This window comes from Anolis sagrei, chromosome 5, assembly GCF_037176765.1.
Source record: "Anolis sagrei isolate rAnoSag1 chromosome 5, rAnoSag1.mat, whole genome shotgun sequence".
Classification (NCBI taxonomy): domain Eukaryota; kingdom Metazoa; phylum Chordata; class Lepidosauria; order Squamata; family Dactyloidae; genus Anolis; species Anolis sagrei.
In genome coordinates, this window is record NC_090025.1 from 83,239,042 (window position 1) to 83,255,596 (window position 16,555).

General features: G+C 41.1%; 1 protein-coding gene across 1 annotated transcript in view; it reads left to right on the forward strand.

Annotated features, from left to right (window-relative positions):
* COG5 (component of oligomeric golgi complex 5) overlaps window positions 1–16,555 on the forward strand; it is a 307,163-nt gene that overhangs the window by 259,496 nt on the left and 31,112 nt on the right. The window contains exons 15-16 of the mRNA XM_067468812.1: window positions 7,606–7,716; window positions 12,135–12,197. Of these exons, the coding sequence (XP_067324913.1) occupies window positions 7,606–7,716; window positions 12,135–12,197 (174 nt within the window). The remainder of the gene's footprint in view (window positions 1–7,605; window positions 7,717–12,134; window positions 12,198–16,555) is intronic.

A 16,555-nucleotide genomic window follows, 5' to 3' on the forward strand; every position in this document is an offset into this window, starting at 1 on the left:
ATAATATACAGTAGCGACATAAAATATATAAAGCAAATTCACATAATATACAGGGCCTTCTCAGTGGTGGCCCCTCGACTGTGGAACGCCCTTCCTACAGAAATTAGATCGGTCCCCTCCCTATTAGCATTTCGGAGGAAAGTGAAGACCTGGTTGTTCAAGCAGGCATTTGAATAGGCAGTGTAATGAATATAGGAATATGGAACAACGGATGATGAGATTGGATCTTGATTCTACCTATGAGACGCTAATGAGATGTTATATTGCTATTTAATTGTTTATTATGCCATTGTTTTAATTATTTTTAACTTTTTTATGATGTTGAGCATTGAATTTTGCTATTGTTAACCGCTTTGAGTCGCCCAAGGGCTGAGAAAAGCGGTATATAAATGGAGTAAATGAATGAATGAATGAATGAATGAATGAATGAATGAACGAATATAAAATCAAACACAATGGAACAGAATCCCTCTGTTCCATTATCTTGTTCAGAATTTGTTTCTATCCACACCTCTATCTCTGCACTGAATATCAGCTTTTTCCTTCATCCACCTCCAAAATTCCCACTAAATGCCTATCACCTTCCTGGGATTACGAGATAGAAATAAGAAATCTGCACATCATCCACATATTGCAAACTAGAAGGCATGATCATCAAGTTTGCAGACGACACCAAATTGGGAGGGATAGCCAATAGTCCAGAGGACAGGAGCAGGATTCAAAACGATCTTGACAGATTAGAGAGATGGGCCAAAACTAACAAAATGAAATTCAACAGTGACAAATGCAAGATACTCCTCTTTGGCAGGAAAAATGAAATGCAAAGATACAGAATGGGTGACGCCTGGCTCGAGAGCAGTACGTGTGGAAAAGATCTTGGAGTCCTTGTGGACAACAAGTTAAGCATGAGCCAACAATGTGATGTGGCGGCAAAAAAAGCCAATGGGATTTTGGCCTGCATCAATAGGAGCATAGTGTCTAGATCTAAGGAAGTAATGCTACCCCTCTATTCTGCTTTGGTTAGACCACATCTGGAATATTGTGTCCAATTCTGGGCACCACAATTCAAGAGAGATATTGACAAGCTGGAATGTGTCCAGAGGAGGGCGACTAAAATGATCAAGGGTCTGGAGAACAAGCCCTATGAGGAGCGGCTTAAGGAGCTGGGCATGTTTAGCCTGAAGAAGAGAAGGCTGAGAGGGGATATGATAGCCATGTATAAATATGTGAGAGGAAGCCACAGGGAGGAGGGAGCAAGCTTGTTTTCTGCTTCCTCGGAGACTAGGACACGGAACAATGGCTTCAAACTACAAGAGAGGAGATTCCATCTGAACATTAGGAAGAACTTCCTGACTGTGAGAGCCGTTCAGCAGTGGAACTCTCTGCCCCGGAGTGTGGTGGGGGCTCCTTCTTTGGAAGCTTTTAAGCAGAGGCTGGATGGCCATTTGTCAGGGGTGATTTGAATGCAATATTCCTGCTTCTTGGCAGGGGGTTGGACTGGATGGCCCATGAGGTCTCTTCCAACTCTTTGATTCTATGATTCTATGATTGGTGGCATTATCTGAAATCTGCAGATAGTCAGATTATTTATTTTCCATCTCAAGCAGTTACTCAGTTTTGTGTTCAGAATTTGTGAAGCTATCCTGCATGACGTGGAAGAGAAAACCTGCTATCTTTGAAAAAGTAGACACCAACTTGCCAATGAAACTCTATTAAGTGAATCATGGGCCTCGCATGCATGTTGTGTTCATCCCATAGTTTGTGTCTACTTGTCAGTCCCTTGTCTCACTCCTAGATATCAAATAGTGGGTGGTTAAAAGAAGATGTTGAATGACAGGAAATTAGAAAGATTGGCCTACGGTATATTTCTGTTTAGATGCGTTGTCTGCAGTGCTTTAATCAGATTAAATGTTTAGTGAATTTAAAGGATAAAATCACAATTCAAAATGGTTTGTAACAGGTTAAGGTTACTTGTAGTCTCTGGAAGGATTGTGATGGTGGAAATAGTAGGGCCTTGTTCATGGTTGAGTGGGTTTCTCTCCTTATGCATCTGACAGAGGTTTTGAAGCTCCAGGCTTGACTATTGTGAGCCATCTGCATCGCAGTATGCAGTGCTTACTTCTAAAAAAATATTTTCTTCTGAAGCAAGAATGTGGAGTAGAGTAGTTCAGTATTACTGGGGGTGGAAAAAGATGTGCGTGTGAACGTTTCTGCCAGAATGTTCCCACTGGAGGGATCACGTTTTGTGTTTTTGCTATTGAATCCAAACAAACATTTTGGAAATGAGACTGGATGTGCAGTGCTGGGAGAGAACTTTCTCTTATTGAGATTATTTGTTTGTTTGTTTACTGTATTTGTATACCACCCCTCTCAGCCCTCAGGCGACTCGAGGTGGTTTACAAGGCGAAATTCAATGCCACAAAGCACAATTTAAAAACATTAACATACATAAAATCATAACAACAGCAACAAAACATAAGTCATTAAGAAATCCGTATTAAAACATTGCCCAGTCCCATCGTATGGTTGTTCCATTGTCCTATATCTGCTACATGAACCATCGCAGAGATTAAGATCCTCCAGGGAGGCCCTGCTTTCCGTCCCGCCATTGTCACAGGCACAATTGGTGGGGACAAGAGACAGGGCCTTCTTGGTGATTGCTCCCCAGCTATGGAACTCCCTTCCTGGTGAGATCAGGCCGCCCCCCTCCCTCCTGTCCTTTAGAAGGATGGTAAAAACTTGGCTGTGGGACCAAGCTTTCGGGACAGAGCAGTAAAGCGGCAATTGGAAAGATGACCAGGCCAATTAGATTTGACGCAGATGACTAGGACGGTTTTAAATGGTGTATTTTAATATTTTGCTAAATGTTTTTTTTAATTTTTATGTATTGCATGTGAATTTGTGTCCCGGCACTGAATGTTTGCCGTGCATTTATTTATTTATTTATTTACAGTATTTGTATACCACTTTTCTCACCCCGAGGGGGACTCAAAGCAGTTTACACATAAGTAATGGCAAAATTCAATGTCAGTACAAACAATTACAATTATACACTACAATTAAACATAAATCAAATTAAAAACAGTACACCCACAAGCAATAAAACAATAATTAAAACAATAAAACAGTCTCATCCGTCGAATCGCCGTTCCAGTCATTGTCTTTCTGAAAAGCTGCATACATTTACTTCTATTGCCCGAAGGCCTGGTCCCAAAACCATGATTTTATTTTTTATCTAAAAGCCAGGAGGGAGGGAGCGGATCTTACCTCATTTGGGAGTGTGTTCTATAGGCGGGGGGCCACAGCCGAGAAGGCCCTGTCTCTCATCCCTGTCAGATGCATCTGTGCTGTTGACGGGAGCGAGAGCAGGGCTCCCCGGATGATCTTAGATTATGAGGTGGGACATAGGGGTGGATGCATTCGGACAAGTGTATATGCTGTGCTCTGCCCTGAGTCCCCTTCGGGGTGAGAAGGGCGGAATATAAATGTTTTAAGTAAGTAAATAAATAATACTCTGTATTTGCAAAAGCTTGCTCGAAAAAACCATGTCTTGAGCTTTTTCCTAAATGTTAACAGGGAAGAAGCTGATATATTCCATAGCCAAGGGGCCACCACCGAGAAGGCCCTGTCTCTCGTCCCCGCCAGATGTACTTGTGATGAAGGCAGGACTGAGAGCAGGGCCTCCCCAGACAATCTTAAAGTCCTCAATGGTTCATAAGGGGAGATGAGTTCAGACAGGTAAGTTGGGCCAGATCTGTTTAAGGCTTTACAGGCCAAAGCCAGCACTTTGAATTGTGCCCGGTAGCAAACCGGCAGCCAGTGGAGCTGGCAAAGCAGGGGGTTGTATGCTCCCTGAGAGCCACGCCTGTTAACAACCTGGCTGCCGTCGGTTGGACCAGTTAAAGCTTCCGGACAGTCTTCAAAGGCAACCCCACGTAGAGTAGTCTATACGGGATGTAACCAGAGTGTGGATTACCATGGCCAAGTCAGACTTCCCAAGGTACAGGTGCAGATTAGATTTTTCATAAAAGAATTCCTCACCTGATATATATTGCTGTGTGCATACTTGAAAGAAAAATAAATAATGTTCCCACTTGCAACATAATAATAATAATAATAATAATAATAATAATTATTATTATTATTATTATTATTTATACCCCGCCACCATCTCCCCAATGGGGACTCAGAGCAGCTTACATGGGGCCAAGCCCGGACAACGTGTTACAGCAAAATAAAACCAGAAAATAAACAACAAGCAATATTATCAAAATTACATAGGGAAAAAAAGTATAAACACAGTAACACAATAACATTCCAATAAACACAATCACGATAACAGTGGGCGGGCCACATGTAGAGGATAAAATGATCAAAAACTCTAATGAGATGAAAATAGGAGCAGGTTATTTGCAGGGAGCTCATAAAAACACACAGGGTTGTGGAACTAAATTTCCCATTTGGGGGGGGGGTGTACTCCAGTGGCAGAAGCATTGAGGGGAGCAATAGTGTCATGTTGTGCATCTACTCGCCAAAGGCACAGCGGAAGAGCCAGGTTTTAAGGTTCTTTTTGAATGTTTCTAGAGTTAGATTTTGTCTCAATCATTTGCTTTCATTTTTTTACTGGCAAGCTAGTGGTTGATTGAGATGATTTGCCAGGGTTGGAAATACTTGAGGCCATTTTTGACCTATGCAAATAGAGTTTCAGAGCTTCTTCTGTTTTCTGTAAGGCATTCTGGGGCTGGTGGGGTGAGTTTCTGTAGAAATACCCTTTTGAATTGGGTGGTTCACACCCTGGATATAGCAGGTGCTCTATTTCATTCCAGTGCCTCAAATAATATCATGTATCAGACGTGATGTTGCTTTCTGTATTTATCCTGTGGGGCACCAGCAAAAGAAGATCTTCTGCTCTCAAACATATCTCTGTATTTCCTGATTACTTTTCTCTTCTCTCTCGGTGTCTCAAACCCATTCTCTTTTCCAAAAGGCTTGTGTAAGCCTACTGACATAAACCTTTCCTTTCCTGTGGGTATTACATTCTGCCAGAAACCATCTTATTTAAACATACACAAGTCTCCTCTGGAGGCAATATTGATTCATTCTATTCCCCACATTGCTTCAGAAAGAAATGTATTTTTGAACTTAGCACAGCGTGATGTGATGCAGGTGGCCACATATTTCTGATGGGTTTTTAAAGTGCTGTCAACATTTTTGTGAAGGGGGTTAATCTGATGTAGTTTTGTGTACCTCTGTAGAGCATCATGGCTCTTGGGATTAGTCCCCACTCTCCAAGAATTTCCAACCAATTTGAAAACTTGGCTTTTCAAACAGGCCTTTCACCTTGTTTAGGAATCCTTACTGATTATATTGGAGGACTTGTGTTTATCTCACCTCGCACTTTATGGACTAATACTGATTGCAATTTGTTTATATCTGCAGCTACTGTTGCATTTTATTGATTTTTTTATTGGTGGAATTTTATGATTTTATGTGGTTTGTTGTTATTGTTATTGTGATATTGGTCATGCAGTTATTGTATTTATGTGTTTACACCTTGAGTACTTTTGTGGGCTGTCCTGAGTCTCTCCAGGTAAATGATGGCGAGGTAAAAATAAATAATAATAATAATAATAATTATTATTATTATTATTATTAGAAACACAACAGGATAACAACAACAACAACAACAATAATTTATTTTTACCTCGCCAGATGGTATTTGTGGCATAAGTTCCAGTGAATCATGTGAGCAACGGTGTTGTGCCTCTGCTTGTAGTCTGTCTGCGTGATCTTCTTGCAGCAGCTCAGGATGTGATCTATTATTATTATTATTATTATTATTATTATTATTATTATGGAGCCCCCGGTGGCGCAGTGAGTTAAACCCCTGTGCCGGCAGGACTGAAGACCGACAGGTTGCAGATTCGAATCTGGGGAGAGGCGGATGAGCTCCCTCTATCAGCTCCAGCTCCTCATGCAGGGACATGAGAGAAGCCTCCCACAAGGATGATAAAAACATCAAAATCATCCGGGCGTCCCCTGGGCAACGTCCTTGCAGATGGCCAATTCTCTCACACCAGAAACGACTTGCAGTTTCTCAAGTCGCTCCTGACACAACCAAAAAATAATAATTATTATTATTAATATTATTTGAAACACAACAAGATGTGTCCATAGCAGACAAGATCACTCTGCTGGCTGTTGTATTGGACACTTCCCAAGTGTCTTGGACTGTGTGATGTATCGGCGAATAATGCATGCAGATCCCAGTAAGGTGGCCTTCTGCAGATGGCAAATTGTAAATTTTGTCAGTTCCAATTGTGTTTAACTGTAGGCCAAAGTCTTTAGGCACTGCACCCAGTGTGCCGATCACCACTGGGATCACCTTTACTGGCTTGTGCCAGAGTCTTTGCAGTTCGATCTTTAAGTCCTCATGATTATTATTATTTGAAACACAACAAGATGAGTCCACAGCAGACAAGATCACTCTGCTGGCTGTTGTATTGAATCACACGTTGGACACTTCCCAAGGGTCTTGGACTGTGTGATGTATCGGCGAATAATGCGTGCAGATCTCAGTAAGATGGCCTTTTGCAGCTGGCAAATGGTAATTTTGTTAGCGCCAATTGTGTTTAAGTGCAGTCTTTAGACACTATGCCCAGTGTGCCAATCACTTGACTGGCTTGTGCCAGAGTTTTTGCAGTTCGATCTTTAGGTCCTCATTATTATTATTATTATTATTTGAAACATAACAAGCAAACAAGATCACTCCGCTGGCTGTTGTATTGGATCACACGTCGGACACTTCCCAAGTGTCTAGGACTGTGTGATGTATCGGTAAATAAAGCATGCAGATGATCCCAATAAGGTGACCTTCTGCAGCTGGCAGATGGTAATTTTGTCAGTGCCGATTGTGTTTAAGTGCAGGCCAAGGTCTTTAGGCATTGCACCTAGTGTGCCGACCACCACTGGGGCCACCTTTACTGGCTTAGAGTCTTTGCAGTTCAATCTTTAAATCCTCATATCATGTCAGCTTTTTCAGTTGTTTCTCTTCAATCCTGCTGTCACCTGGGATGGCAACATCGACAATCCATACTTTGTTTTTTTAACACGATTGTGAAATCAGGAGTATTGTGCTCCAGAATTCTCTCAGTCTGAATTCGGAAGTCCCAGAATAGTTTGATGTGTTCATTTTCTGTAACTTTTTCAGGCTTGTGATCCCACCAGTTCTTTGTCGCAGACAGATGGTATTTGTGGCATTATTATTATTATTATTATTATTGACACAAAAGCACAGTATGTCACAGCAAACGAGACCTATACGCTGGATTTCGTATCACAAAATAACAAGTTGAATTATTATTATTATTATTATTATTATTATTATTCTGTATTAAGAAAATGTGAGCTGAAAAGCATAATTAAAGATCAGAATTCAAGATCATTCTCCATAGAACAAAATATTCTGCTGCTTTTGCTGGAAATCACCAAATATATCCTATTTTTTACTTTCATCTTCTCCTTTCGGTCTAAGGGACAAACATGTATGTTTGATTGAGTACAATTAAAAACAAACCTTCTGTTTTCCTTATTTTGTTACTGCAGCTGTCTACACAAGGAGATGCGAGTCAGGTGATTGGACCATTAACAGAAGGACAAAGGAGAAATGTGGCTGTTGTGAATTCACTATACAGGCTACACCAGTCAGTGCTAAAAGTAAGTACCAAGGAAGTATATGCATTCATGAATACTTCTGCTTAAATCCTGAATCAAATTGGGGAACAGGTGCAAAACTACTTGTACAACCATGTCACTGAATGTTGAAGCTTAATTTTCCAATGGGCTGCATTTAACTATTGAATATGTGTGTATATTTTCTTTTTCTACCGCTACTTCTCTCCCCTTTGGACATATTAAAGCCCATTTTCCTATGAAGTGCTCTTTTTTGTGTTCTGGTGATTGAGAAATTGAAGCTGGACAAATATGTATGTATTTGTAGTGTAATAACTACAAAGGGTCACTTTGTGGGTCAGCTAATAGATCTGAAGAAAGGAGTGCCTGTAATGTGCCAGTTCATTCAATAGGATATCTGTTTTCCACACCCTTAAAACTACAGACTCATCAATCAAATCACAAACTATAGAGGGAAATCACCTCTGTTTTATTCTGTTCTGTGATATGTAGCATAAAGGCTTGCTCTTCATCTAAGGCCCTTGAGTAAAAAAGAGAGGCTCTTATCCTTTTGCAGTTGCTTCTGCTACCACCTGAGTATCCTAAAATGGGCATTTCTCACTCTCTTTACTTCCTCTTTTTTGGATGAAAGGAGCAAATATTTCTCATAAACTGCATCTGATTGTCTGGAGCCTTTCTCCTCTCCAGCTTGGGTGGGCCGGAAACATACTCCAACTTTTGAGCACACAAGAAAAATTACAAGTGAATTTATATAGGAATAAAGGATTTACTAAGTTCTGGTGGGTTTTTTCGGGCTATATGGCCATGTCCTAGAGGCATTTCTCCTGACGTTTCGCCTGCACCTATGGCAAGCATCCTCAGAGGTGAGGTCTGTTGGAACTGGGAAAAAGGGTTTATATATCTGTGGAATGACCAGGGTGAGACAAAGGACTCTTGTCTGCTGGAGCTAGGTGTGAATATTTCAACTGACCACCTTGATTAGCATACAATGGGCTGACTGTGCCTGGAGCAAACTCTTCTTGAGAGGTAATTAGATGTCCCTGCCTGTTTCCTCTCTGCTGTTTTTGCTGTTGCAATTTTAGAATTTTTTAATACTGGTAGCCAGATCTTGTTCATTTTCATGGTTTCTTCCTTTCTGTTGAAATTGTCCACATGTTTGTGTATTTCAATGGCTTCTCTGTGTAGTCTGACATGGTGGTTGTGAGAGTGGTCCAGCATTTTTGTGTTCTCAAATAAAATGCTGTGTCCAGGTTGGTTCATCAGGTGCTCTGCTATGGCTGATTTCTCTGGCTGAAGTAGTCTGCAGTGCCTTTCATGGTGGTCCCTATGTAGACTTGTCCACAGCTGCATGGTACATGGTAGACTCCTGCAGAGGTGAGAGGATCCCTCTTGTCCTTTGCTGAACGTAGCATTTGTTGGATTTTCTTAGTAGTTCTGTAGGTGGTTCGTATGTTGTGTTTCCTCATCAGCTTCCCTATGCAGTCAGTGGTTCCCTTGATGTATGGCAAGAACACTTTTCCTCTGGGTAGATCTTCATCTTTATATCTTTACTCAGGCAGGGACATCTAATTACCTCTCAAGAAGAGTTTGCTCCAGGCACAGTCAGCCCATTGTATGCTAATCAAGGTGGTCAGTTGAAATATTCACACCTAGCCCAACTGACAAAAGTCCTTTGTCTCACCCTGGTCATTCCACAGATATATAAACCCTTTTCCCCAGTTCCAACAGACCTCACCTCTGAGGATGCTTGCCATAGGTGCAGGCGAAACGTCAGGAGAAATGCCTCTAGAACATGGCCATATAGCCCGAAAAAACCCACAAGAACCTAGTGATTCCAGCCATGAAAGCCTTCGACAATACAATAAAGGATTTATTTAAGAAAATAAAGTTGCATACCTCAAGGAAGGTATAATTCACTTGGACTCTGTGCTCCTGAAGGGCATAACACTAGTAATTATGCATGAAGAACTACACTATATGTTTTCTCTACACTGGACATGGGCAACCCCAGGACCACGGGCCGGATGCAGCTGCTTGGGCTCCTCCCTCTGGCCCTCATCTACTCTCAGCAGCGGCCTGTCCTTCCCCCAGCTGTCCTTTCAGCCTGGGGATGCAGCAACTCAGTGTATTCCCAGGCTGAGAGGAGGGCCAAGGCAGAGACACGTGACTGTCAAGAGCTCTCCGGAGAGCTCTCAGAAACAGCATGTCTCCTCCTCCTCTTCTCCTCAGCCTGGGAACACAGCAGGCCGCTGCATCTCTAGGCTGAGAGCCAGGGGAAAGGACAGTCCACTGCTGAAAGCTCTTGCCAGTGGCCTTTCCTTCCCCCGTCTCTCCTCTCAGTCTGGGAACGCAGTGGCCTGCCACATCCCTAGACTGAAAAGAAGACACCAACCTCCCCTGTGCCAACTCCCCCTCCCCCGGCACCGCCTTCGTCCTCTCTTCCCACCCCATCCCGGCCTGTCTGCCTCAGCCTGCCCCAGATTTCAGCTCTCACCCAAAAATGTTTGCCCATGCCTGCTCTACATGCCGCTTTGAGTCCCCCCAGGGGTGAGAAAGGCGGTATATAAATACTGCAAATAAATAAATAAATAAATACACCCATTGGATCCACCATTTAGCTACCCACTCCTCCCCAATGAGCCTTCCATGGCTGGTGGAGAATGGGAATGTCAATGAAGTGTCCCTGGAGCCAGATACGGGAAGTCACTTCCATCTGCTGAGTTCCAACATGGTCCTCTGTAGGTCCCAGTGCACAATGCAATCATGTTGCAGATAACTATGAGAACCCAACACACATTATATGTCCTCATAGCCAGATGCTGAATAATTACATCATCTACTGAAACCTTCAAAGGATTATCTTTACTTCCTCTTTTTTGGATGAAAGGAGGATGATCTCATGATTGCACAAGGATACAATCAGATGCTTCTCTGATCCCACTGCTCCCCCCCCCCCCAGCAATGGGGTCTTTGTGAAGAATGGAAAAGAATACCAGTCTCTGCAACATCCAGAAGGAGGAGGAGGAGAAGTAGGAGAGGAAGAAGAAGAGGAGGAAGAAGAGGAGGAGGAGGAGGAGGAAAAGAGGAAGAAGAAGAAAAAGAGGAAGAAGAAGCAGAAAAGGAAGAAGCAGAAGAGGAAGAAGAAGCAGAAGAGGAAGGAGGAGAAGCTGCTGCCGCCGCCTTTATTTATATTCCGTCCTCTCTCCTCGAGGGGACTTAGGGTACAACAAAAAATGGCAAACATTCAATGCCAAACATATTAATAAATATACAAAACAGATGTATCAAATCTCAAAAGAAAACAACCGCTATTTAGTTAAAAATATTGATTTCTCTTTTTATTTTAAAACCTGCCACCCTTCCATATCTACTAATTATTTCAATCAAATTTGGTATACTCTTTATAGGATCTTCCGTAGTGACCACCATGTCATCCACATATGCCTTTACTTTAAATTCTTGCCATTTTATTTTCACTCCTTTGATATGTCTGTATTCCCTAATCTTAATATTTAATATTTCTGACATCCATATAAGTAAGAGGAGAAATAGTGGGCACCCTTGTCTGTACCTTTTTATATTTCTATCCAGTTTGACAGCTGGCCATTTATTCTTAGTTGTTTCTTTGGGGGGCGGGGGCAAGCCTTCTTGAGTGTCTAAAATTTATTGGATTTCTTTTTAGTAAGCCATGGATTTTAAATCTGGAGCACTGGAGACAAAAGCTGGGCTTTTTGTTTCACAATATTATGTCATCATGAATTCTGTATCATTGACAGACTTAAATGCTGTAGACTGGAAATCATTTGAAATTACACATTTCAGTTGCTTGACTCAATTTTTGATTTAAAACCTTACCAATTGTATTTAAAAAATGGAAAAAGAACTTGCTAATGCTCTTCTGAAATGCAAATGCAGAGCACGTTAGAAATAGTTTTGGAGGAACAGATGGTTTTTTGGTCAAAATGTGGGCTTCATAACTTTCCAATAAAAAAATAAGAAAATTTAAAACATTTCTTGGGGGTGGATTTTTGGTGCATTGTTTAAAATCCACAAAGGTCCCAGAAGATCAAACTAATTAAAAATATTTCTCCTGCCATATGATGTTGACCCACTGTATAATTTTTATCGTGAAATAAGAGTTAGGGTTTTTCTTTAGTAAAATGCTCTATGCAGGAAGAGAAAGTAGAGGATCTTGTTTTCTTGGGAGGTTTCTGCTAGCTAGATCATTTGTAGGAGAATTGCAGTCCAGCATGCAAGAGGGAATGAATTACTCATGTGCACTCAAGCTTGGTCTCCTACAGAATTAGACGCAGCAAGGAGGGTTTGATGGTACTTGGAGTACATCCAGGTTGTCTCCATGTAAACATACTGGCAGTCACTGAGAGGTGGCTTCACCAGAACCTCAGTATCTGGATATATTTTGCTTTTAATTTCTCTTTTAGGTCGTGTCCAGCCAAAGTGCCTTTCCAGCAGCTTCTGAAGAAACCGTCAGCACAGCTTTAAAGGTAAGTAGATGTTAGAAACAGAAATGTTGGAAACCTGCTGCAAAGTAAAAAATAAACTGCCTCTGATTAATATTTGTGTTATTAAGGTAAAGATTTACCCTGACATTAAGTCTACTCATGTCCGACTATCAGAGTGGTGCTTATCTCAATTTCTAGGCCGAAGAGTCAGTCGTCCGTAGACACCTCCAAGGTCATGTGACCAGTATATATTATTACTTCAGTATTTATAATAATAATAATAATAATAATAATAATAATAATAAACTTTATTTGTACCCCGCTACCATCTCCCCAAGGGACTCGGTGCGGCTTACATGAGGCCAAGCCCACAGCACATCAATAAACAAAGGCTATATATATATATATATATATATATAGGTTGTCCCCTGACATTAAGTCCAGTCATGTCTGACTCTGGGGTGTGGTGCTCATCTCCATTTCTAAGCAGAAGAGCCAGCGTTGTCCGTAGACACCTCCAAGGTCATGTGGCCGGCATGACTGCATGGAGCGCCGTTACCTTCCCGCCAGAGCGGTACCTATTGATCTACTCACATTTGCATGTCTTCGAACTGCTAGGTTGGCAGAAGCTAGGGCTGACAGCGGAAGCTCACGCCGCTCCCCGGAATTGAACCTGCGACCTTTCAATCAACAAGCTCAGCAGCTCAGTGCTTTAACCCACTGCGCCACCGGGGGCTCCATATATATATATATATATATATATATATATATATATATATATAAATGATCTGGTCATAACGAGTACCTTAAAAACAAAAGAACTAATGAACGAAATCACACCAAATTCGGCATCAAAACGTCTCACAACACAAGGAGTGACCATCACTCAAAAAATTATGATTTTGTCATTTGGGAGTTGTAGTTGCTGGGATTTCTAGTTCACCTGGAATCAAAGAGCTTTCTGAACTCCATCAACGATGGAATTGAACCAAACTTGGCACACAGAACTCCCATGACCAATAGAAAACACTAGAAGGCTTTGAGTTTGGGAGTTGTAGTTCACCTACATCCAGAGACCACTGTGGACTCAAACAATGATGGATCTGGAACAAATTTGGCACGAATACTCAATACACCCAAATATGAACACAGATGGAGTTTGGGGAAATAGACCTTGACATTTGGGAGTTGTAGTCACTGGGATTCACAGTTCACCTACAATCAAAGAGCATTCTGAACCCCGCAAACGACAGAATCGGGGCAAACTTCCCACACAGAACCCCCATGACCAACAGAAAATACTTAAGGCCATCCGATCCAACTCCCTTCATCAGGGCAAGAAAACGTAATCAAAGTCCTCCTGTCAAAGAGCCATCCAGCCATAGATAGACATAGATAAGTAGATAGATAGATAGATAGATAGATAGATAGATAGATAGATAGATATGATTCATACACATACACACACACACACACACAGATATAGTATCATGGATTTGAAAGGGACCCCTAAAGAAGGACAATGATATGTTGCATATTCCAGAGCAGGCAAACCAGACACTCTCCACATCAACACTGGCAAAGAAACAGGAAGAAATACTGTTTACCCACAAGCATAAAGAAATTACATATTAGAAACCAACACTCTCTCATTACTTTATTTTCCAGATCACCAGACTGGGCCACAGCAACGCGTGGCAGGGGACAGCTAATAACAAATAATCAATACAAACAGTTAAAAAATAAAATAAATAAAAATTAAAAATAAAACTCAAAACAAAAACTACACAATAAGCAATAAAGAATAATAACATACAGCATTTAAAAACCTATGGCTGGGCCAAATGTGATAATTACAATTTAAAATGCTGGACATGAACAAGGTAAGGTAAACTAGGATAAGGTTTTCAGAGAAAGATGAGGGTGCGCAGGCAATCCTAAATCAATATTAAAGTAAATTTGAGGACATATTGCTAAGAGTTTTCCTTATTCTGGGAAGGCACACTGGAACAACCACATTTTCAGGCTCCTCCTAAAGACTGCCAGCGTTGGGGCATGTCTGATGTCCTTAGAGAGTGAGTTCCAGAGTCGAGGGGCCACCACCAAAAAGGCCCTCTCCCTCGTCCCCACAAATCGCACCGGCGAAGGAGGTGGGAGTGTGAGCAGGACCTCCCCAGATGATCGAAGAGATCGTGTGGGTTCGTACACAGTAATGCGGTCACAGTAAGGCGGGTCCCAAACCATTCAGGGCTTTGTAGCTCTTTATTTTTGTATCATTTGTTCAACTTGCGTAAGTTTGCTTCCTTCCCCATTATTTTTTTTATCCAATTCTTGAACTATTGCTCTAACTGTAAGCAATGGAACCATGAGAGTTTAATATCTCTAAATTCTCTCAATATAGTTTCATTCCTCGTGTTTACTTATATTCAATCTCCAATTTTATCTATATTCTTCTCTCTTATTTTTTTATCTAATATATTTTTTAAATTTTTTGGGAGTGACCGCAAATCTGTGTACAAACCCACACAATCTCTTCGTTCATCTGGAGCGGCCCTACTCACGATCCCACCTCCATCGCAAGTGCGATTGGTGGGGATGAGGGATAGGGCCTTCTCGGTGGTGGCCCCTCGACTCTGGAACTCGCTACCCAAGGACATTAGGCATGCCCCAACTTTGGCAGTCTTTAAGAAGAGCCTGAAAACGTGGTTGTTCCAGTGTGCCTTCCCAGAATAAGGAAACCCAAGCAACATGTCCCTAATCGCACTTTACTAATGATCTAGGATTGTCTGCTCGCTCCATCTCTCTCCAAATACCTACCCTAGTTATATGTCACCTTGTCATGCCCAGCATTTTTAAAATTTTAATTATTACAATTGGCCCACCATAGATTTTTAATGCGTCGTGCTGTTATTGTTACTGTTTATTGCTTTGTTTATGAGTTTATTATTGTCTGTATTGTTGTTATTGCTTTTTTATTGATGTATTTGGGCTCGGCCTCTTGTAAGCCACACTGAGTTCCTCGGGAGATGGTAGCGGGGTATAAATAAAGGTTTATTATTATTATTATTATTATTATTATTATTATTATTATTTTCTATCCATTATTATTGGTGTTAGTGTTGAACTTTCTGATAATAATATTTCCTTGTATCTATTCCAAATTCCTATCACATTTCTCAACATTGGGTTATTTATTCTCTTAGTTTCTTTCCTTTTTATATCCTTAAAAATATATTCCCAAATTTAAGATTTTAAAAAGGAATCTACAGGTGGATGCGGAACTAAAACTTAGCCACTTCACTTGGTTTTTATAAAGCTCTATAGATAGCTGTCGCATCATATTAAACTTCTCTGAAGCATTCTCTTCCACGTGACTCTTTCCTTGTGGACCCTTTATCAACCCTTTGTTCACACAAAGCGAGTGGGAGAAAATCCAGTTAAGTTGACAAATGTATTTATTTTTACACACACATCACACCTACCCAGATAGATGTATGAACACAGATACATAAACTTGCATAAAAATAAACATGCTGTGCGATTTAGGTGGATCTCTTCCAACTCCCCTTATGTAGAACAGCAGGTTGAACAAGGGCCAGCGAAGAAAGAGTCACTTGTAATAAAAAAATTTTCAGGTATACCGTTTGGAGAATATCATAGCAAATGTTTTTTTTAAAAAAATATTTTGTCATAGCACAAAATAGCACTATATACAGCCAAATCCATTTGGAGAATTTAATTGAATCTTGGAACTTAGAGGGTGTAGCCCAAATTAGTGTTATTGTTTTAATCTATTGTGTATTTATGGTTTTTATTTTGTATACTAGCTGTACCCACCACGCGTTGCTGTGGCCGACCTTCCCTCTTTCTCTCCTTCTTTCCCTCCTTCCTTCACTCCCTCTTTCCTTCCTTCCTTCCCATTTTTCCTTCTCTTCTTCCTTCCTTCTCTATCTATTTCCTTCCTTTCCCCCTTTTTCTTTCTCTTCTGCTGTCTCTCTTTACTTCCTTCTCTGTTTCCTTCTTTCCTTCCCTCCCTCTTTCTCTACATCTTCCCCCCTTCCTTCGCTCCATCTTTTCTTCCTTCTTTCCCTTTTTTTCCTTCTCTCCTTCCTTCCTTCTCTAACTTTCCTTCCTTCCCCCTTTTTCTTTCCCTCCCTCTTTCTCTCCTTTCTTCCTTCTCTACCTCTTTCCTTCCTTCCTTCTCTCTTTGCTTCCATGCTTCCTTCTCCCTTTCCTTCTTTCTTTCTTTCCCTCCCTCTTTCTTTTCTTTCTTTCTTTCTTTCTTTGCTTCTTTTTTCCCGCCCTTCCCTCCCTCTTTCTTCCCTTTTTTCTATATTGTCATTTAGCTTTTCGTCATTTAGCTTTTTGGGGCTTTTTAAGTCCCTTCTGCTGTGTTTTTC